The sequence below is a fragment of the Cygnus olor genome, chromosome 20 (genome assembly GCF_009769625.2).
Source record: "Cygnus olor isolate bCygOlo1 chromosome 20, bCygOlo1.pri.v2, whole genome shotgun sequence".
Lineage (NCBI taxonomy): Eukaryota > Metazoa > Chordata > Aves > Anseriformes > Anatidae > Cygnus > Cygnus olor.
In genome coordinates, this window is record NC_049188.1 from 7,308,106 (window position 1) to 7,331,649 (window position 23,544).

Sequence of the window (23,544 nt, forward strand, 5' to 3'; positions counted from 1 at the left end):
CGAGCCCCCCGATAACCCAGTTATCTCCCGAGCCAGAAGAGGGACGGGTGCGCCCTGCGCCCAGGTGGGAGCTGGGACTGCCCCGGGGCTGCCAGCGCCCCGTTTCCCCTCTCCTTCCGTCCCTTTCCGGACGGCCTCAAACCCTGCGTTAAGTGTTTGAGCAGCGTGTAGAGCAAACATCTTAAAAGCACTGAAATTGTTACCTAGCTACTTGACAGAGCTTGGTAAACCCCACTGACGTGTAAAGCAGCGCTTCAGCCTATAGCGGGTTCGCTGGGTTTTTGGGTTTTCTCCCCACAATCGCAGAAGTATTTTGATTTCCCAAAGCCCAGGGCACATCCAATTTGCATTCCTGGTTCTACAGAGCAGCTCAGGTAAATCACTGTTAAACCTTCATTATCAGCAACCGCGGGGAAAGCCGTAACATTTACAGGCACCGCCGCGAGCGGGGAAAAAAAAAAAAAAAAAAGACCACTTATAAGCATTTTGGGTCAGGTATGAACGGCTCAGAGAGACTTCGCTGATTCCCAAACGCAGCAGTGATTGCTTGCGCTCCGAAAAGAGGCCACGGAGTCCTGGGACGTGTTTCCACGCCGGGTACAAGCAGGGGTCCCTACCGGCGAGCTGGGCAGCGCCGTGCAGCTCAGGTCCTCGCCGGGGCTGCTGGATAGAGGCACGCAGCCCCCGGTGGGACCCCCGCTGCTTCGTCCCGCTACCTTTAAACCTTTCGTGCTGCCTCCAGGGAACAAACCAGCGGTCGGCTGCTACCGAAACATCAGGCAGGACCCGACCGTGCCGTCTCCCTCCCTAAAGCGCCCCCCTAACCCTGTACCGAGCCAAACTGCCCGGACCACGGGAGCAAAGGAGGCGATTTGGGGCCGGGCACGAAGGGGCTGTCCCAGCCAGCGGACACCGGGGACAGGCTGCTGCTCAGCACCCCGGGGCTCAGCACCCCCGGGGCTCGGCACCCCCGGAACGAGCCCCTGCCTGCGGGCACCGAGCGGGGGCGGTGGGAAAGCCCCGGGACGAGCCGCGGCTGCCGGAAAGGGAAAAGTTGGCTCGGAGGGACGGGGGGCGGCGGGGACGGGCAGGGGGGGGCAGAGAGGGGACAAAGGGGGGACAGGAGAAGGGAACGGGCACCGGGGGGCACCGGGGGGCACCGGGGGGCACCGGGGACCCCCCCCCCGGCGCTACTCACAGCTGGGCGATGGCTCCCTGCGAGATGACGGCGTTGTCCGAGAAGTAGGGGATCATCGCGGCGCCACAAGCGGGCCGGCGGCGGCCGCCCTGCGCTGCTCTGCCCGGCCCCGCGGCATGGGGGGGGGGGTAACGGGGGAGGGGGGGGAGCCGCTGCCGCCGCCGCCGCCGCCCCCGCTCCGCGCCGCGCCGCTCCCCGCCGCACTGCGCAGGGGCGGCCACGCCCCCCCCGCCTGGCCACGCCCCTAACTCCGCCCCCGTCCCGGGCGACCACGCCCCCGAGCGGTTCCTCTTGGATAAACCACGCTCCTCGCCCCGCCCCCTGCTGGCGGCCACGCCCCCGCCCGCACGTGGCGGGAGGGGCAGCGGGGGGCAGCGCTTTTAGGGGGGGTTGGGGTTTTTTCCCCCCCCCCCCCCTTCGGCCAGGTTGAGGCCGGAACACCCTCGTTTGAGGTTGTGGGGGTCCCTCCCTGGGGTGCCCAAGGCCAGGCTGGGTGGGCAATGTGGGCCGGTGGGGGGTGTCACTGCGGGGCTGGGGCTGGGGCTGGGGCTGGGGGGGGGCTTTAGGGTGCCCTGCAGCCCCCCTTACATCACCCAATGGGGTCTGCAGAGGGCGGGCGGTGGATCGGCCTCAATTCCTCGCCCGCAGGAGGCAGGGCAAGGCGGTGGTGGCTGCGACCATCGCGCTCGCGGACCTGCCAGCCAAGAAGACCCGCAGCCACCTCCCGGCGCTATTTAACGCCCAGCTCCATCCCCCCGCGGGAGGAAAGGCAGAAAGGAGGCTCCTGCCCACGGACCTCAGCCATTGCCCGGGATTTTTCCACCAGCTCCATGCAGTTTTCCACCAGGAGCCCCACGCAGCCCCGCACACACCAGCCCAAAAGCAGACGCTGCCCGGCCCTGCTGCGTCCTGCACCCCCCCGCCTGTGGAGCGGAGGAAAACAACGGAGAAGGGCTGGAGGCTCGCTCGGCCTTCCCTTTCCCATGGGAACGCAGGCTGTCCCAGCCCAAGGGGACACGCGCCCAAGATGCTATTCTTGGGTGGCGCACATGCTCAGGGCTGGTAACGAGGCACCAGCGGGGCTGGCATTACAAGGAGCGAGTTTAAACGCGGTGAAGATGGAAGGCAGCTGGGTTTGGGGCACAGTGCTAGTCCTAAGACCTACCCAACGGGAAAAAAAACACACGGTATTATTGCCAGGGCATCACTGCAGAGCTGCCCGCACGGCCAGAGAGCAGAACTGGAGGCCAAAAGACAGCTTCAGCTAGGGATTGTTTCCAACTAAAACTTCCAAAGGGCAGAGGAGCTCTAAAAGTGACACATGCGGTGGCAACTGCCTCAGGTCCCACTGGAGCTTACAGGAACGAGGCAAACACTGAAAGGTCCCCACCAGCCCCGCTCCCAGCAGTCCCGGGGGAAGACGAAGCGGCAGAATTCGTGATTCTGCAACTTTTGCTAGGATATGGTTGGGCTGCATTAATTTAAGCAACGTCATCTCGTATCGCCAAGAGCACATCTCTGGTAACGGTTCCCCGCAGCTGTAAGGAAAACGCCGTGCCAGCTCGCTGCGGTGCCAAAAAAAGTCGTTTCGTTAGACAGAAATGAAGCGAGCTGCAAGAAGCGATGGAAAAATCAGAGCATTAGAGAAATGGAGGGTAACTCAATCCTTCCAGAGGTCAAGAGACTGGCAGGATCCTCCCATCGGTAGTAACGCATACCACACGTTCATAGACTGAAAAATAAGCCCAGAACTTCTCCTCCGTTCTAATTAACAACTGAAGGGCTCTATTCAAGCATTGTGGAAAAACAACTGAGTTTAAATAGAGTCCAGAGAGATGTCAGGCTTGTTACCTGCAACTACCATCACAAAGGCAAGCCCTCAAAACTGCAAAAAACAAGCTGGTGATTAACTCTACCTCTTCTCATGTGGAAGTACTCCTAGCTCAGCTAACACCCGGATAATAGATCTGCAAATGAACGAGCCCGGGATTAACACAGACACAAGCGCTGCGTCTCCATATGCTAGGAGACCAGATGAAGACAGGAATATCCCAGCTCTGTTCTTTTAGGGACTTCAGAAAGCAGGAGTGGGAAACGCTCAGAAAGTCCACATATTGAAATCCACCCCAATAAAAGGGATTTCAGTCTGCTTTTGTTGCCACAAAGACTGGAGCACTAGCCTGAGACTGGCCCTGCCGTCAGGCAGCGTTACTCAGATCGGTGCCTTGGTTCCCGGTGCCCATTTACGCGTTATTTTCACGTTCTGCTTTTTACATCAGACATCAGGAACAACCCCGTTTCGCTACGGCTGTCGCATCCTGCGCTTAGCGAAGAGCTCGAGCGTCAGCCCACTGGCCTGCGGGAGGAGCAGGGGCAGGCAGAGCGAAGGGGCTTCGAGGGGACGGGCGACGAGATGGAGCCGAGGGGAGCAGGGCACGAGAGCTGAGGAACCGCTCGGTGCTGTAAGCGGCTGCACTCTGCTGGGGTGAATGCGTGCGGAGCCTGAAGCGCACGAAATCGCAGTGATGACAGGTAAGAGTCTCAATCACGGCCGTGCCGCAGCAGGGCATGTGAGCCCAGCCATTAATCACGGCGTGACAAGATGTAAATAAGTCCGTCTGGGGTCTCAGGCGCTTCCCAGCCCGCTGCATGAAATTACATTTTGCTGCGGGGGGAAAGGGCACCGCGTGGCCGAGTTGTGGGTCGGCATTTACGCTCCCCGGGAGGCCATGGGATCAGCGCCGCCACGCCTGCCGCAGGGACGGGCAGTAAACAACCCCCGGCCTGCGATTTCAGCCCCGCACCGCGCTCGCCGGGCAGCAAGGATTCCGTTTAACCTTTGAACACCAGGCAGACTCATCAGCTCCAGCTAGACGCACGGTGCGAGGCACACACCATAAAAGGACCCATCCGCGGACCTTTGGAAAGCCAACAACCGGCTGTGCGGGCAGCCAGAGCCAGGTACGGAGCGCCACGATAAAAAATGAGGATGCTCAGGATGCCAGGACGGCCAGGCACTTCGGAAGGAGGGACCGGAGAACTGCCTCTAGAGAGATGTTCAAGGAGCTGGAGGAAGAAAACCTACATTTAAGTCTCGTGTCCTGGCTGTTAGTGCTCTGTTCAGCAGACAGCAGGGCTGAAAATATGCAGTTTATTCATAAAACCATCATTATCCCCAGCGTCTGTACCGTAGAGCCACAGTCACAGCAGCGTACACCAACCTGCCTTACCTTCCTCGTGCATTTTCACCTGCTTTGATCTTGCAGTGATCTAACAGAGTACTTCCATCTCCCACACAGGGCTGGCAGCTTGCAAATGGGATCCTCCTCGGACAGCTGAGGCCTGGCTACACGAGTGAACAGTAAAACTGCACGAAGCTCTCTGGTCAGGCTCTGCATTAGCATGCGCAGATTTGACAGTTGCAGAAGCAAGCTGCAGGACACGGTGTCCTCAGCGCAGTGTCCACATGCAAAGAGGGCGTTAATGGAGCTGATGGTGCCATCCAAGATCAACAGTTTAAGGCTGAATTGCTGCTTCTGGTCAGACCACCCAGAGGTGTGGGTGTCACCATAGCCCACCCACCTATCTCACAGGGGTTTGCTGGGCGTCTGCTCGCATGAGGATGATTGAAGTGGGAGCAGGGATTGTCTTATCAGGCGTGTTTGGTTCGCAACGCAGTCCCACACTGGGGCCCAGCCACCTCTCTGCATTTCAGTTTGTGTGCCAGCAAGACTCTGCTGCTCTCAGTTCCCTCATTCAGAAAAAAAACCTGATGGACTTAATGATGAACTGAATTCTCATCATGTCTCTAGAAACTTACTTCAGTGGCTAAGAGGGGTTAGGCATTATTCTAAGTCTGCTTGTCCTGATCCAGGTACTCTGCAAAGGCAAGGAACGTTCTTCTCTTCCTCCAGCACAGCAGGGTGAGCCTATGGAAGGGGCTGCAGCTGTAAGGTTAGCTTGTTCAAGGTAAAAGGGACAGCGGGATGTTGTCAGGCATGGAATTTAGACCTACATCTGGCAACGCAGAGCCTGGACCCACATTTTCAGGTTATGGAAAAAACTCTGAGGCTGCTGTGTTAGACAAACCCCCCCCATCACATCCTCCCTCCTCTGGGAAATGCCCGGCTGCAGTGCCCGCGCGGCCACCTTCACTGCACGTATGGAAAGTTTGCTCCGTCCTGCCGGGCAGCTGTTTCCGCTGTCGTTGTGAGAAGTCGGAGTTTCAAAACAACACGTCACTGCCCGCAGATGAGCACGAGAGCCCTGCACAGGCACAGCCGCAGAGATCAGAGGTAGCGAGTTCATTTCCGTGTGCGCAGGCGGGGCGCAGCGCTTTGTTTTCTCACCGGCAGCTATACTCGATCTTTCCCCACACAGGCAGCTGTCTCAGCATCAGGCCTGGTGGGGAAAGGAGGGTCTGAAGAGGCAGATTTTAAGAACGGGGTGCTAGACTCCGGCTGTTCAGGAGTCAAAGGCTGTGATGTCCCTTCTCTCCCGGCGAGAGGTCAGCTAACTCATCCTATGGCTCGGAGGACGCGGAGCTCCTGGCAGTGAGCAGTCCGAGATGAGACTGCGTGGATTAGGAGCACAAACAGATGACTTATCTGGGGAGAGCCTTAAATCACTGCAGCCAGCCTGTAAGCAGGCAGAGACTGAACCTCTGATAGCAGCATCTCCTGCGCGGGTCTCCTACCGCTGCCCCGGTGTGCTGCTTCGGAGGGAGGAGTGCATCAGTGAGAAGTCATCTTGTAGCACAAGAGCCAGAGACAACTGTGTTATCTCGTCTCATTTATCAGCAGAACACGAAGCCATTTCGGTAGCAGTGGTCATAAACAAGCCAACGCACGCAGGGCAGAAGGAGATACTGTGTAAAGAAACAAAACTTTCCCAGCGCTAAGAGGCATGCCACCCACCAAGGCAACACTTGCACGTTAGGCACAGTAAGGGAAATATAGCAAATTAGAAAGGAGCCTGTATCTGGTTTGGAGAAAAAAAAAAAAAAGGAGGGGGGAGGCAGGAACCGGGAAAGCATGCAAAACTATACCTGAATCCTGAAGAACCAGTCAGAACAGGAAGCCACACTCTAAATTTGGTTATTTAAGCTGTCAAAGAGTATTTCTGTTTTCAGTTCTTGTGCAAAGAATCAGACAGGAGCAGAGGTAGGGCGATAAGCATCACAGACAGAACAAAACCACGCTTTTAGAGCCCGTTTGGTCAGCTGCCCATCACGATCAATGATTAGGCTTCTCAGCTGAGAATTCAACACCTATTTTGCAATATTATCACTTCATTAAACCCTTTCCTCACAAAACCCACACCCAATCTTTGTACAGTTTACTTATCATTAAATCTTAGAGGGTCTGACACAAAGAGGTCAAGGCTCAATTACACCCGTTTTACAGCTGCAGAAGCACAGGGAGCTGCAGGGACCGGAGCGCAGGGGGCAGCGCAAGGGACACGAGCAGCCACAGCTGAAGGTCTGGTACTGAGGCTGATGTTGGACACTGCAAGGTGCGGAGAGACTTTTGCTGAAGTGTCTTTCCTCACAGCCGCCTTCTCCTGCTCCCAGCAATGATGTTTAACATGGTGAGCTTCCTGGAGAGCTGCTTTCCACGTGCACTCAAGCGATTTCCAGAGCAGCCTTGAAGAAAAGTAGCTCTTTGGATACGAAACTGCAGAGCATCCTGTTTATGCAGCAAGCCGCCCTCCGTGCAAACATCTATGCTGCTTCTGAAAAGCTAATCCAGACCCTTGCAAACCACTACAGCACTACAAGTCCAGCAAAGAAGAAATGCCAAACTGACATGGCTGAGATGATGAAACAAGTAATGTGCTATTTCAGTGACCTACAGAAAAGAAACAGGTAAATCCGCTCAGGTGTCAAGCACAACCTGATTTTTAAACTAATTTTAGAAAGGAATGTGTTTGATGCAAAGATACCAAAGCACTGAATGGCAGTAAGTCCAGAAACCCTTGCCGGATTCTCACAATCCATTTGAGTGCCTGAAATCCACGCAGAGCTGAAAACAAAGGATTGCTGTGTAACTTTCAAGCCTTGCCAAGGTACCCAACCAGGAAAGGGACCAGAGCTGCTATTTTGGAGTCTCCCTTTCTATTTACAACTGGAATCTTTCATCAGCTTAGACTCCTCTGGCCCAGAGAACCTGGTTCATGCTCAGCAGGAGACACAAGAACGTCTGGAATCCCCGTCAGCCCCTCCTTTGCTAACCTCTGAAGGAGGAGCACAAGTGCATGGGGGCAGCTGCTCCGGGCTTGCTGAGCGCTGAGCAGACCCTCGTGGTAGCTGAAGGATCTGACCCACCTTCATTCCTCTTACTTCCAAGTTTGTCCTTGCCTTGTTCCTCATTCTCTTCTGTTCACACACTTAGAACGACAAATTAACAGCCTTTTCGTAAGCCTTCATTTTCTGAGCAAGCTCCCTGCCATATCATCACCTGTTTACCTAGTAATTTGGTAATGCAACAACTCATAGGGACTTGCTTGATCCGTCAGCTACGAGGATCGAGTCTCAAGCCTTCTTCTTGCTTATTGTGAACCACGGGTATGTAATCGGACTGGACTGAACACACTGCAACCACAGAAAACCTGCAGTAAACTAGCCCTGCAGGTATCTGTTACCAATCTAATAAACCTGATTTTACTACAATTGCTATACCTTTGCTCACAGTTTGGTGATGAAACACCTGGCACTCAAAACGAAGGCTCTCAGGAATCGTGCTGCGTGGCCCGCAGAACTTTTCCCAGTGGTCAGCAGAGCTGGCAGATTAACAGAGCAGTTCTTTATCTTGGTATTAAATTCTCCACAAGCAGCTGTAGTAAGTGCTACGGAGAGACTAAGCTACGGAGAGACTAAGCTGTCACCGAAAGGAAGGACAGAAAGATGGATTCAGGAAATGCATTCTAAAGATAAGGTTTGTGCTACAGGAGCTTAGTAATCTCCGGCATGGATAAACACAAGCTCTTCTGCACACCACACACGCAATTCCCTCTTACTCAAGATGTGGAGTTAACAAAGTGCCTTGCAGACCCACCAGAAGATCCAGCTACAGCTCAAGTACTGACAGAATGATAGTTTGGCAGCTGCGGCAGCAAGCAAAGAAGCACAAGGAAGGCTGAGTTGCCAGAACGGGCAGCGCATGGTTTTCGAAGTCGCTTGTAACGTGAGAGATGTGCTCTAAGGATAACCAGAGGTGTCAGGAGCCTGCCACCAAATGGCAGTGATACCCATCTCCCGAAGTCACAACAGACACAGGATGGCGAAGAGTCACGCATCTCGAGGTGGATGGTGAGAGCCCTTTGAAGTGCAGTCAGTGCGGAATGACCCCGTCCCTCCTCTCCTCCCAGGGACCAGCACACATCTGCTGTGACCCTCGGGTAGTGAGGAGCCCGCAGGGAGTCCCAGCTCAAAAATCAAAGAAGCTGGCTTACAATCCAGCGAGCTGTCACCTCGCACAAGGAAACCCATGCACCAGTTCCACTTAGTATCAAGGTAGTTGAAAACAACTTTTGTGCGGTAATTAACCGTAAGCTTCTGCATTAAATTGTCATCTTCCACTCCTAAAACAAAAGGTGTTTACTCACAGCTTGAAACCTTGAGGCACCTTGGCACATCCAACTGTTATCATAGCAATAATCTGATTTGTTTTCCTTCCCAGTTCACTCCTGGAAGGAACTATTTTGACTAAAGAAAAAAAACCAAAGCAGAAGGTAAGCACACGTGGGCTGCAAAAGTAACGCAGCGCGCCTCCCCCCTGAGGTGGGGCAGGCAAGCACTTTTGGGGAACATTTTTGGGTAGCAAGCCCCAAATTCAGAGCAGGACCCGATCACTTTCTGTGGCACTCCCAGGGAACATCAGGCTCCGTGGCTTTACCCACGCAAACGGACTTTAGCCTGACCCAGCAGCAGGCCATAAAAGTTCAAAGATTTCCTCGGAAGTCCCGGCAGCCTGGCCGGGGAGCACTGCACGCTCAGTTTTATTCGCAGCAGCTACCGTGCGGCCTCAAAGGCTGCATTTCGGCAGCGAGTCCTGCTCCAAGGCGTGCCAAGAGGTGAGCGCACAGCTCGCGGGGAAGCGGAGGCACCGTTTCAAACAAACTGCAACCGAGCGGTTCTGGCAGTGAAGCCAGCACAGACTGCAGCCCGCTGCTGCCCCAGGCCCCGGGGATGTCGTTTGTCAGCAAAACAAAGATGCTGAATCCCTGCAACCCTGGCACGGGGCACACAAAAAGTGGACGTTAGTAAGCCGGTTGGGGTAAGCACAACTCAAAGCTCCACGCTCTTGCGTTTTAGGTTAGGTTGAACGACGCTGGGATGACGCAGAGCTTGTTAACGCGGGGACTTCGTTAAGTCAGTTCCGTGTGGCAGCAACAAGACCGGGGCAGGAGAGAGGAGCAGGGCAGCTCACTGTACAGCTTCCAGATAGCTAATAAAAACGTCTAGAAGGTAGTTATGAGGGCCATAAACGTAATAAATAGGTTGTTCGGTACACCTGCTTGTGCAGTAGCTCTGTCTTAGTCTCATTAGCCAAGAATTAGGTGACGAGGACTGGCTCAGTCAGGGGCTCCAGAGCAAGAACATGGACTCCTGCTAAGGATTTGGGGGTTTCACCCATAAATGACAAGAGTGATGTCAGCCACGGCAGGGTGCAGTGACCCTCCTGGGCTTCCCTTGGAGCAGGGCTAAGGGGTTCTGGAAAAATCCTGAAATTTTTGAAGAGCAGGGAAGCCAAACTGGTTTTCACCTACTGTTCTAGTGTCAGGTATTTGCAGTAATACTTTGCTGCAATTTTCAGTAACAGAGTGAAGCCTCTGTAAAAATTAGGTGAAATAAAAACTATCCCCTAGCATTTCCCTCAAGTACGAAAAGAAACCACTTCTTTTTGCATCAGTACAAAATAGTTTGCCAGAGAGTACAGAAGTTTGCCAGTGGCAGAGCACACACAAACTCTTTCTAATATTTAACGTCTCTCAGGGACAAGCTTTAAGCAGATTCTAACTCAGAGCAGAAAACTCCTCACCCTGTCTGTGATGGTGCTTTTAAGAGCATCCTAAAGGAAGGAGCAGAGCTCCCGGGCGAGCGGACGTCGAGGGCAGGCGCCGCTAGGGAAGAGGACGGGCTGAGCTGTGTGCTGATGCTCCCTTCGTGCCGGCAAACCCCAACGAAGAGGCAAGTGCAGACTTGACACGTCATCTGACTGCTCCCTGGAGCAGGTTTAAGCTCAAACAACGTTTTCACACACTTCCTTTCCCTTCTGTCAGGCTCGAGTCCGCGCAATCACAGCCTCTGTGGTGTGAGACCTCAAAGAGCACAAACGGGTCGGCACCTGGATAAATTAATTGCTGCAGGTTTTCTTGATGGACCTACCTGCAAGTTTAAGCTCATGTTTGAAACACACTTCTCTGCTGCCTTGGAGGATATTTTAGATCGGTTGCTGGATTTTTAACAGCTACTACTTGCTACCTTCCCTTGAAAACTGGGGATTCGATAAATTGACTCAAGAGCTGTTTACAGACATCTGTTGCTCCTCCACAGCAGGACTTCAGGTTGATGACTTACCATGTTTGACCCTTATTTTTATCCCACTGTAATCAAACACATTTCACCCCCATCCACATGTTTTCCTTGTGAAGGATCTCGGCTTTGGTTAGCCTTCTGACCCCAGCCACAGAGTCACAGGGTTCAGATCATCCCATAACAGCAGGTTCTCATTTCCTACCCTAGGAAGTCACTTCAAGTATTTACAAAAAGAAACGTTTGTTTCAAACCTAACCTACCATTGTTGCTAAGTGCCCACAACAATGAAACACCTCCCATCCCCTCCAATACATTATGTATACTGAGATCAGGTCATGAGTTGATCTTGTGACTGCTGGAAGGCTAAGAGAGAAATTAAAATTAAGAGATTAGCTGAGTTCAGTTCGAGCCTTTGGGAATTGTGTTCTCCAGCTTTCCTAACAGTCATGAAAGCTGTAAAATGAAGAAACAGCGATTCTTAAATCATCATTTAAGGGTAGAAGCCTGGAGGGAACAGAACAGTCACCTTCCCCGAGCCAAGCAATTGCAGGACTACGGTGAAGTCATGGGAATGTGCAACCACGACCGCTTTTTCTTTTGCAGATTCATCCAAGTTGGTCCCAAAACCAAAGCCCACATCTTGTTGAAGCCTTTTAAATACTAAAAATGACAGCTTCCGTAGTTACCTACCCACACAAACGGCATTAAGCAAAGAACTGTAACAGCCAAAGAGCTCACGAAGGGAGAACTACTTCACCTTCACTTCTCCTTTACTCCCCCTGGAGGGAATCTCACTCCTTTCACAAAATTTGGCTGCAACATTTTAAGCTACGAAAGTGCTCCCGCTGCTGGACAAGTTACCTAGTTATATACTGAGTTTGCTTATTTTAAGTTTAGATGAAATAATTATTTTGATGGCTTAAAGGGTAGGAGAAAATGCTTTTAAGTTTTCACGAGGTCTACCGTTGAGACTACGACTACATTAGAAAAACACCACTGATACCTGTCACCATTAATACTCGTCACCATGCAATCAGATGACTTCCAGTATTTGTTTGGGTTTCAGATACAAGCATTAAATCAAACCAAGTTCTTCCTGAAGCAACTGAAACTGGCACATACAAGAATGAACATCTCCATACAAAACAATCCCAATTAAAATGAAAACAGTAGCAATTTCTGTCAATTGCAGTGCTCTCCTATCTGTGCAGAACACAAGTATCTGATGCTTGACCGCCTCCATCTGCAGCAAATACCTACACACCTACTGAATATGCTATTTTAGGCAGCAGGAGCCCTTATGACACGGAGTCACCCCGTACTTTAACTTTCAGAAATGCAGCTTTTCACAGATCCCAAAGACATAAGCAGGGGCATAACCAGGAGGTGAAGAAACACAGCTGGGGATGCCTCGTTGCTGCAGTGCCTCCCGCGATACTCCTGCTAACTCACGGAACCCAGCTCAGCTCTTGAGGGCTACAGGGACTTTTTAAAACCAGAGAACATAGTGTTTATGAATGCGGTCATCCCTCTCAGAATATTCTGATGATGGGCCAACCCCTAAGATACAACACACAATGTCAGCGGGAGATAAGGAGAACACAACCAGGATTTGGTCCCAAAAGACGAGTAAGGTCTCCACATACACCAAGTGCAGCATCACCGTCTTATTCAGAACTTGGCTATAGGCAACACATCATCCCTTGGATGCAAACAGCCATTTGGAGAATATACTCGCTGGTATCTTTGTGAACTGTTCCCAGTGTGTATTTTTTAGTATATAACCAGATTTTTTTCCCCATTTCCTGCTGCAATAACCCCTTTACTGAGGGCATCATTTAGGTCATAGTTAAATGTAAATATATATATATATATTTTGTAGTAAGGTAGTAAGGTACCCATGAGACAGTTACACAAGATTAGCAATAGACAGAAAGTTATGGATGTTTAGGTGGGTAAAAAACAAAAATTCCGGAATAAAACAAGCAGAACAAAACAAAATTAAACTAAAACACTGGGGAACACTTCATGAAGAACAGCATCCTCGAAGACTCCCACAAGCCCCAAGTGAGAATCCTACCTTCTGGGCTGGGACCGGCATTCTTCTTCCCCACTGTCTGCCTCCTGCATACATAGGAGAGGAAAGAAAAAAAAAAAAAAAGGTTAATATGCTTTAACGTATGCGGACTCCAAAGACTTGCATTTCGCTGGTTTGACTGTAGAAGGCAAAGGAAATCCGCACTGCTTCTGCATGTAGCTGTCACTACCCAGGAACGCATTTTCCGCTCGGTTGTCACTTGATGTTCACTCACAACCCTTTTCAAAGTCAACCTACAAGAATTTTTGCAACTGAAGGATTTAGCAGGCTTTCACATTTCCTTCCAATGAACCCTGCCAAACACGGCAGGCCAAGGGCCAAACACATGGCTTAATTCTGGACAAAAACATTATGTTTTTTAATTATCTTTACATATATCGTATTAATTCGTATTCCAGTGTCAGCAATCAAGTTTAAGAGCCCACAAAACCAGAAAGTAATAAACCTGCCAACTAGGAGCTGGGGAGCACAGATAGGCTAGGAAGTGGCAATATGAAATACGACGCTGCTTTAGATGCAAAATTAATACACACAATCTCCAGCGCACTGGGGAATTTTACTAGGCATACCTACTAAAGCCCAAAGCAATACCCCAGTAGAGAGATCTCAGCAATTAATTCCTCGTCACAGGACATTTAAGTATCTATTGCCAGGCACCGGCTAAAGATGCAGTACAGGATCTGCTTTAAATCAGTGAAAACTTACTGTGTTTATGTGGGCCTGTGGAAAGGAACATATTTTAAAGCATTCCAAGCATTCGGTCGTGCAGGGGCATCCCAAGAAAACCAGAGCTCGGCACAGGGTGCCAAAGGAAGCAAAATGATGATTTTGTGTCTGGCTAGACACAAGCAGATGGGTGCAAGAGCCCTCAGCCATTCTGACAACAGGGGTGCTAACCAGGCCAGCCCTGCTCTCCCATCGACAAGCCAGGAGGGACCGCACAGTCCCCTCCAAGGGGAAGCAGCATTTTCTTCCCCTTCAGCTTTCTTTGGGACAGCAATGCTGAAGATGCGCATCCTGCTTTCTGTTTTACAGACCACAGCACGCGGATGGAGACAGAGAGAAGGCACGTAAGGGATCTGGGCTAGGGGAAGCGTCCGCTTTCCACGGAGTCAGCGGAGAAGAGGACGAGGAGCTGCACATCCCAGGCCTCTCGCTCAGCCCCACCAGCGTGGGCATGCAGCTGCCTGCTGCCGGGGCAGGAGAGCCGGTGAAACAACAGGAGAGGGAGCGACTCCAGAACACACCTTACCAAAACACACAGGAACTAACAGGTTTAAGCATCAGGCTCAGAAAAGGGGGGGAGTGGACTAAGTAAAGTTTCTGTAAGAGAACTGTACGAACAGATGCTTTTTCCCGAAAATCTTTTCAGCTACATTCTTGTGCTTACTGCATGCAAAGCTTGAATTGAGTTCCTCTGTTCTTCTATTGTTTGCAAAGCTTGTGTTGAGTCCTATTCTTCTATTTCGAAGAACAGAACTAGAACAAGACCATGAAGGAGTTCACTGGGAACCACCTGCAACCACAAACTCAAGCTAAAACCCGCAGACCATCTACAACAAGCAGGAGCTGGCACAAATACCTTTTACTCATCATACCTTAGAATTAGCTCAGCATTTCAGCAACTTGATAAGGAAGCTGGCATGCCCGTCTCCTTTAAAAACGAGAACCCAAATGCATTCCACAGTCAACACAAAACAAGCCATAGCATCATTCAGAAAGGTGCAAAAGCACGGGTGAAGAGCAGCCACCCAGGGAGCAGCAGCAGAGTTGCACTGCGGGGAGCCAAGCCCTCCTTTCTGCGATGGGGTGTCAGCATCCATCCAGCTGCATTCAGGGGCTGGCAGGACACTCCTGGATGCTCTCTGGGCTACAGACCCGAGGCTGGCCTTGCGAAAGAAGAAATCCAACGGCATAAAGTCACTTTCCATTATTCAAGCTTTTGCAATAACCACACTGGCTCAGGACCTATCTGCCTGACTGTTGTCCACGGCTCCAGACACTGGACAGCTGTCCTGGCAATCCGCGCTCCCAGGGCGGCCAAAGCCTCTGTGCACTTCAGCTGCGTTGCTTAACACCTTAGAGGCAGTGGTTATCCCATGGACCATGCTACTCACTCTGCGCTTTGGTGTATTTTGTCTTGACAGGTGGTAACAGCAGCATGTTAAGTTTGCAGAAGCAAGGTATTGAGTACTTCTAAGAAGTTGGCTAGTGCGTAACTAGCAGGAAAGCAGCAAGTATTTGCATTTCTAGAGCAAGCAAAGGAAGTCCCAGTCCTAAATACTTCACATACCTCCTTTCCTTGCCCTCTTCCCCTAAATTTGTTATCCTAACCACCAGCACTTCCCAGGAGAGTGCATATTATTTTATTTCTCACCCCAGCACCGGAAAGTGCAGGCGCTTCCCAGTGGTTTGGAGCGGAAAATCCGATGGTGAAAAGGGCAGCTCTGATGGCTGAGACCGCGTGCTCGGTCAGGCAGCCAGCATTGTCACAGAAGCCACAGAGGCCACCTCCTCGGTGCCACACACCAGTTATGGCAAACTGGAACGATATGCAGAGCTAAACTCACCTCGGGCTGTGCCGGAGCAGACAACTATCTGTATGCTGATATCCGGGTTTGAAAACAAAGGTCCCTCCAGATTACCTTGAGCAGACTCTGCACTAGCTTCTGGAGACCTGCCTGCAGAAACAGGGATGTGGAGTGTCCTCTACACTCCTCGTTGCTGAGTCTTGCAAGAACTTACGCAGCTTGTGAGGCTCTGTTGAGAAGGCCACTTATCAGAAGTTCTTGCAGAAGTTTAAAAAACAAAACAAAACCAAAAGATGCACACAAGATTTGCAGGATAAGGATTCGCATTTTCAGAGGACCAGTCGCCCAAGTACCAGCAGCAGCAGAGCCCCATGAGCTGACAAAGACAGCAGCACCACAGTTGTCTTCACAGGCTTTGACCAGCTCCAGGAGTTGGACTCAACGATCCTCGTGGGTCCCTTTCAACTTGTGATATTCTATGGTTCTATTCACCAAACCCCAGCCCCACGCCATTATTTGGGAGGCATGACTTGATGCAACGACCTCACAGCACTAGGATGGCGATATCAGATGTGGATGACAAACTCGAGCGTAAGGAAGACACTGGAACCACACGCCTTGCATCCAGGAGGCCGCATCACCTTGGGGCCTTGGCGTGCCAAGTGTCCCAGACAAGATCAGCAAGACAAGAAACTGGGAGCCGGTGCCAGCTGTACCGTTAAATTCCTTTGAACAAATCTATTATCTATCTCACATCCTTCCGAAAGCACCACGAGCTGTTGTGGGTGTGTGTTACTGCTGGAACTTCTCAGATCCTGCCAGAGCATAGACTGATGAATTCCCCGTGGGCTGGTGAAAAAGTTGATGAGGGGTACGGAGGGGACATGGAGAGACAGACAAGGGGAAGAGGTCAGAGGGAGGGGAAGAGGTTTCATACATGCAGGATAGCTGAAGACTTTTTTTTATTTTTTATTTTTTGAGTAAGCCAAAACAGCTCAAGAACATGTATTTGTCTAGAGAACAAAAACAATTGAAAGAGCACTTGCAATCTCTACTGTGCTGTTCAGGAACCCCAGCTATGCAAACATTTTCAGTATGATAATGATAACGAATGGCCATTTCCACATGCCAAAAAAAAATAATCAGGTCACAGCAACTGGCAAGCCTGGTAAGCCATAACCAGAAGTCCCACAAATGACAGGAGAAGATCCTGAAATATGCAGATCGTTAACATGGCTCCACTCAAAATTCAGCCCTCAAGAGCTCGATGTGGAGGAGGCTAGACACAGCCCAGTCAACCACCATCTGTCTCTGCCAAAGCTCTTACAAGATCTCTTTAATATTAGACATAAATGTAGCAGATTTGTGTCAGAAGCACATCTATACAGAATACAGATGACTGTCTATGGAAAAAAGAACTGTAGACAAGTGTGATTTGAGCAAGAGATCCATCGCCTGGGATGCTATCTGGAGCAGAACTAACCTTCACTTTGAGGATGTCACGAGGCGCTTCTGCCCTCCTCCTCAGCAACAACAGCCATCCCGGTCTGCAAAACGCTCCTTCCCTGCATCCCCCTTGTGTCCCGATATTTACAGGGTGCTGAGATTTGGGTAGCTGAATGCTAACAGATCCCTGTAACCACCTCACCCCACTGACCGCCTCCTTTGCAAATGTACTCGGAACACCTCATGGCCAGAAGGCTTTGGGGATGCAAGAAGATACCTCCAGTGCTCCCGTACCGCACATACCTAACTGCTGCTGTTTCTCCTCTCCCACACCAGCACCCCATTATGCCGCAGCTGGGCCCTGCTCACCCTGCAGTTCTGCGACTGCAAGAGACACAAAGCCCAAACTGTCCGGCGAGGTGGAGCTGCAGCGACGAGCCGCCCCACTAGAGGGGGAGGCAGGACAGAGCAGGCGATGCCAACCCGTGGCCGAGCGCAGCCTTTACTGGAGGAAGCGACTCCGACTGACATGTCTGCTAAAACAAGCACGCTCACAGGCACTTGCCCGTGTCAGAAGGCCACGTTGCTGCCAGTGCCCTGCTGCAGCGGGGCATGGATCATGGCCTGCGGTGGATCACGGCCTGCGGTGGATCACGGCCTGCGGGCGCCCCTTTCTGGGGACAGCTCTGAGGAGCAGCTTGCTCGTTGTGGGGAGCTGGGGTCGGCCTCTTCTCACACATAACTAGCGATAGGACTAGAGGGAACGGCCTCAAGTTGTGCCAGGGGAGGTTCAGGTTGGAAATGAGGAGGCATTTCTTCTCAGAAAGAGCAGTCAGGCGTTGGGACGGGTTGCCCAGGGAGGTGGTGGCGTCACTGTCCCTGGGGGTGTTCAAGGAGAGGTTGGACGTGGTGCCCGGGGACATGGTTCAGTGGGTGATACTGGGGATGGTTGGACCAGATGATCTTGGAGCTCTCTTCCAACCTTATTGATTAGAGAATCATTATGATCCTATGCTTGGGCAGCAACCTCAGACCCTGCAGTGAGCCAGCTGGAGGTGTGACCTGTGGCAGCGCCCCGCTTCACTTCTGTAGCCACCATCCCACATGCGGTGGTGGCGGCGAGAGCCTCAGCTCCTCTCCCAGCCTGGGCTGCCCACACCCTGCGGCACCCACGTCGTAACCAGAGCGAAGGGTGCAGGAGATTGTGGCATCCACACAGGCAATGTGGAGCTCCCCGATGTGGGACTGCTCCAGCCCCGCAGCAGCCTCCAGCCCCGGCCTGCACGGAGAAGGAAGCTGAGCAGCACTGAAGGGCTCCAGAGGGAGTCGTGCCCTGCTTTCCTTGACCAGAAACACAGGCCTCGGGGGAAACGGAAGGAATGAGTCGCATAGCTCTAAACTAGGCCACATATTAAATGCACTTTTAAGTGGAAGATGAAAAAAATCCATCTCTGCTCCTTTCAGGCCATGTAGGACAGAATATGCAAAACATTAATCCTGTTTGTACTTTGATCTGCTGCCAACTATCTGTCATCAAAAGGGTAAGGGAGAAGAGAGAAATTTTTGAGCATTATTCTGTTCTATACAATGGGAGTCACTCCATGTCACGCAAACAGTTCTGCTCTTAGAAATCTCCTTTCTGCAGACTGATGCAACGATAAACGAGATTCAGTCTGTGTTATGGACCGGGACTGGAGCTGTCTGCCTGTATTTAACACCGGGAACATCAGAGCAGCTTCTTTTGTTGTAAGAGATAGGATTATTAGCATAAGGCATGCATCTAACATTCACAACACTTTTAGTAACCGGGGAACATTTCACACAGACTACTCTTCACACAGACTACACCCTGAAAACACATCTTGCAAACCTTGAAAGTGATTCCAATGTAATAACTGCTTGCTGCACATGCTTTTATGCCAACATACCTGACTGCATAGACAATGCCTGGGAAGTGTTTTTATCAGGAGCATGAGCACGCCACAGCCATCCATATCAAGAAAGCACTGACACCCCAGGCTGGACAAGGATTACAGTTTCTGTCACCCCACAAGCCTCAACATTTTGCTAATAGTTGTAAAGTGCACACTTTAGACATTGCAGAACTTCTCTCCCCGTCTCCATTTTCTAAATCTTGGCTAGGTGTTGCTTTTTGCGTGAGCAACTTCATTATTTTCCATCGTTTGGTATGCTTTTATAGAAAACCTCTGCACAGCAACAAACACCAGCAGTGAGTGATCCCAAATTCCCTACAGGAAGGCAGACCAAGAACTGGATGTCAAGCTATTCTCATTTCTTGAAGCTGCTGAATTTCAAAGTCAATAGTATTCTTTTTAAAAATGATCCTTACTAAATCAGCTGAGGTCTTGTGCAAGAGTAAGAGTACAGAAGCTAATTTAAAATGCTGTGAGACAGCCAATTTGAAGCTTTTTCACCTCTCTTAGCGAAGGGCAACTGGCAGTTTCTTATTTATACAACAGAAACTGAGTTAACATGGATCCCCCAAACCCGCAGCAAGATGTAGCCATGCCATCAGAGAGGCTTTTCACTGATCACTGTCAGGCCACCGTCATGTGAACAGCTCTGGACTCAGTCTCAAAGGAGGTAGAAAAGATTTATAATTAAAAAGCAACCTCCTAGTTCCCTGCCTACCCTTCCCTTGGCTAGGTCCCATCCAGTTGTTCAAACACACACGAACTGCCTCTGAGCTGAACGTGACTTTTGCTGGGAAGAAGGCAGCTGCTTGAGTCAAATCGGAGGTTGCCAGGCGGGCACCAATCCAGTCGTTAAACCATGCAAATACACCTCTGCACAGCACCCACCGACCTCCCCGGGCATCTCTGTGCTACGCTGCACCGGGCCTTGGAAACTCCTCCATACAGGAGCTCTTCTTGGGTGTCCGCAAGTATTAAGCAAGCCAGTCCAAAAAAAAAAAAATCATCCTCTGTCCTCAAGTATTACCCAACGCACGGCTAAATAACCCAGTCTGGTTGAGTATTGCAGAGAGCGTGCCATTACTGCAGCCACAGCCTTTCTCCTAATGCAATACAAGTCACCAGAGATGTGAGCATCCACTGCACGTTTGGATTCCTTAGGGCTCAATTCAGCTGCTGACACAGACACAGTGACATTACAGCTACCCTGGGGTACCTGAGGTCTGCACAGTTCTGGCATGAGATGCCCAAAGAAGCGACTGAACAGAGGCTGAACAAGGGGACCACGATCCATGGACATCACGCAGAAACAAAGCTCAACACCTTCCGAGATGAAATAAAGATGTCTATTTAGCAGCGTGCCCTGTGTAAGGCTGGTCCTATCAATAATCTCAAATCATCTGCTGGAAGAAAACAGGACAAATGGTTGAGTCAGACTGCCAAATATCTATTACATATTTCTGTAGCAGAGACTTCCACAGAGTTGTATCAACCTCTTAAATAAACTGTGTTAGCATAAAGCCCACACATGCTGCATTTGCAGCAAGGCTGAAGTGCCAGCAACAACACTCTGGCTGGTAAAAAAGAAACAAGGGCTGACTTGAAACGCTGGGTCGAGGAGAGGTTCCCTTTTTCTCTAAAAAGCTGAAGAATGCCCCCAAATTCACCAGCGAGAGCTTCCGGGGCAGGAGGGGGAAGCCAGCTGAACTACAACGGTTTCTGTTTCCAGCCTGACTTCATCTAGGAGCAGTCATTCGGTGCTAAACAGGGAGATTTGACCACAAGAAATAAATGGACAGAGTTCACAAGTTCCCCAGCTGCGCAGCGAGAACAAAGACAAGCAGAACCCGCAGCGGTCTGTGCGAAGTGACTCAAAGAGAGCAGATCACGGAGAGCATTGCCCCGGCAGCAGCGTGCGAGCACTCACGGGCACGGGACAGGTCTCAAGGCTGGATTTAAAACCAGTTCACTTCAGAATCCCTCAGTCTCTGGAGAAGGTTAACCTCAGCCATTATTAAAAATTATGAAGCTAATTAATAAAGTCCCTGAGTATGCTCTAGAGAACTAGCTCATGGCCACCTTTGGAAATACTTACATTTGCCATCAAACACTTCTAAAAAATAGAAGCTGCTACCAGGAAGCCTTCAAGTTTGACGTAAAAGTTCTTCAGAAAGCTAAGCGGAGCAAACGAGGCCCCAGACGGGAAGGGGAGAACTACGTACGCGGTGCTTTGCATAGTGTTTTTACCTCTCCAAAGCCGCAGCGCCAGGGGTAACCAAGCAGCTTTCCCCAGCAGTTTCTCCCTCACCCATCACTATTTGCACGAAATAGTTTGAATGAACACCTTTTCCTCCTCCCATTTCTTCTGTGCATTAGGTTCTACGTAAGCAGCACCTTTCTGCAGCCAAGCTTTCATTCAGAGGTTGACATTCCTTCCAGACTGTTTTCTGCATCACTTTGCTGTGTCAGTAACCAGTATATTTAGGTCAAAGACATTGTGCTCTTGCTCTAGAAGAAAAATAAAAAGTTCCTTATCAAAGCTTTCATCTTTCCACTGCAGCTAAGGGATTTATGCAAACTTTGTTTAGATTGGACCTCACTGAAAACTGCAGAAATAAAACTCAAAACATTTGAGCACAAGAATTAGAAGCCTCCAACTGGAACAACAAGAGGCAGGATGAGAAATCCACTGTGACACAGCCTGCTACGCTGCCCTACAAGAGCAGATTAAAAAGGAGATTACGGTCAATTTCTGCAGCGAAATAAGCTCGCCCGATGGGGAGTACAACAGCTTCTGCTTTAATCAGAGAGGCGCACCCAAGGGAAAAAAACAACCCAAACGCTATATATCCACATTAAAAACCCCTACACAGAAGCAACGTTACACGACTTCTCTCTAAAAACTGCAGTGGCGTATCAGTCGGCACCATCTAGAGAGTTACAGACACTAAGAAACAAAATCTGTCGTCTCCCCGAACAGACCTTTCCTCTAACTTTAGGTGGCCTTTCAACACAGTGCAAGTATGACAGTACAGACTGATATTTAACATAATTATGATTCTCTGCTAAATGCAATGCTTCCCAGAACCTGGAAGGTATCTGCTTACTCTCCTTTTAGGCAAAGATAATGAAATCGTCCATTGGAAATCTTTAAATCTTCAGGCATTCATTTCCCCACAGCAGTAACAACTGCTTACGGTGATGGGACGAGCGTGAGAAAACTCATTTGCTGTATAAACACGGGCACTATAACTCCAGTTTTCATACCAGGAATTGTTGCTGATGTCAGAGGTGTAGTTTGGTTAAGACCAAGCCAAAAATATGCACACATACACTGGTGGATCCCAGGCGGGACTTCTAGACATCCCTGACATCTCCGAGGTCTTGGCCTCAGGGCCCCTTTCCTGCTGGGAGAGGCAAAGACAGCGAGAACTCAACAGGGCTGAGGAAGCCGGGGAAGCAAACCCGCCAGTAAAGAGCCGTACGAGGAGAAGCTGGAGACCTGGGACTGCAGCCGAAAATCTTTTATAATTCATAAGCAATACTCTCACATGTTACAAGGGATAAGGATGTGGAGCAGACGTAGCTGATGCACACCACCAGCTTCTGGTTTAAGTCACCAAAGTTAGGTTTCCCATTGAAAGGGACAAACAAGAAATGTGCTTTCATAAAAAGGGAAATATTTGGGTTTTGCTCCTAAATCCGAAGGGCTATTTTAAGAGGAGGAGGAGGGTGGAAGGAAGGGAGGTACACTGCAAAGGGAAGGGTCTTTGTCTTGCAATCAGCCATCTTCCTGTTAGCATCAAGTTTACGAATAAAAATAAGTTTGGGTTGTTTTCTTTTTTTTTTTTTCCTCTTTTTGCACACAGGTGCACGCTCACGACTGCCTCATCTGTATCCCCACTGCAGTTACCTACACTAAAAACCAGGGAGCTATTCCAGGGCTCTGGGCAGGCACAGGTCAGCTCCAGAGCTTTAACTCTTCCCATAGTCATAGGGTCACCAAAGCACTGCTGATCCACCTGCATCATACGAAATACTGCGTTATTCCCGTACGGGGACAGGAGGGGAGCTCTCTGGATACCGCTCCCGTTTGTGCCCTGTGCCCACCCTGTGCAGCTGCACCAGCACAGCTCCGACTCCTGGGCAGCAGCATAACCAGGTAGAGGCTTTTCATTTCCACTGCTTGCCACACGGACAGAAGCACACGCGGCCATCTCTGAAACAGGTTTAAGTTGAATCTTCACCCCATAAAATCTCAGGAGTACAGTCCTAAACCCGAGCGGTGGCTGTAACACGTGCACATCTCTCTCCCTGCCAGCAGGCAGAGAGCCTCTCACCCACTCGGCTCCTGCGAGATCCAATCCCTCCCAGCAGCGGCCAAATCCCCCCTTGACGTAAGGAACATAGGACGCACGGGATGAATTGGGAGCAGCGCAGATATCTTCATGACCTACCCGAACTACGAGGCCCTGGGCCTACTGCATCAAGCATTAGAAGATGATTTTCTGGATGAAAAAAAATCTCCAAGTGGGAAGTTATTTAAGACGTAAGAAGGTGAAATAAAGGCTCAGAAAAGGAAGCAGAGCAACACCCAATCTTTTTAATTCTATGATGCTCGACCTCTAAAAAGCAATACGGACGGGGGGGGGTCAGGAGATCATCACTGTTTGAAACTGTCAGCTCTTAGCAGTGCTTGATCTGAAACTGCGCTCAGCGGTGCGATTACAAGCTGTAGATTGTTACCTAGCATTCGTGAGAAGCAAAAAAAACAAAGCAAAAAAGGGGGTATCCAAGCA

General features: G+C 50.6%; 1 protein-coding gene across 3 annotated transcripts in view; it reads right to left on the reverse strand.

The window, feature by feature from the left end:
• Nucleotides 1–23,544, reverse strand: part of SSH2 (slingshot protein phosphatase 2) — a 92,434-nt gene that overhangs the window by 47,109 nt on the left and 21,781 nt on the right. For 2 of the 3 annotated variants that reach the window (XM_040533163.1, XM_040533165.1), the window contains exon 2: nucleotides 12,817–12,860. In XM_040533163.1, coding sequence (XP_040389097.1) covers nucleotides 12,817–12,860 — 44 coding nt within the window. Of the gene's footprint in view, nucleotides 1–1,198; nucleotides 1,381–12,816; nucleotides 12,861–23,544 lie in introns of those variants that run through there. The other variant, XM_040533164.1, reaches the window with a different exon arrangement.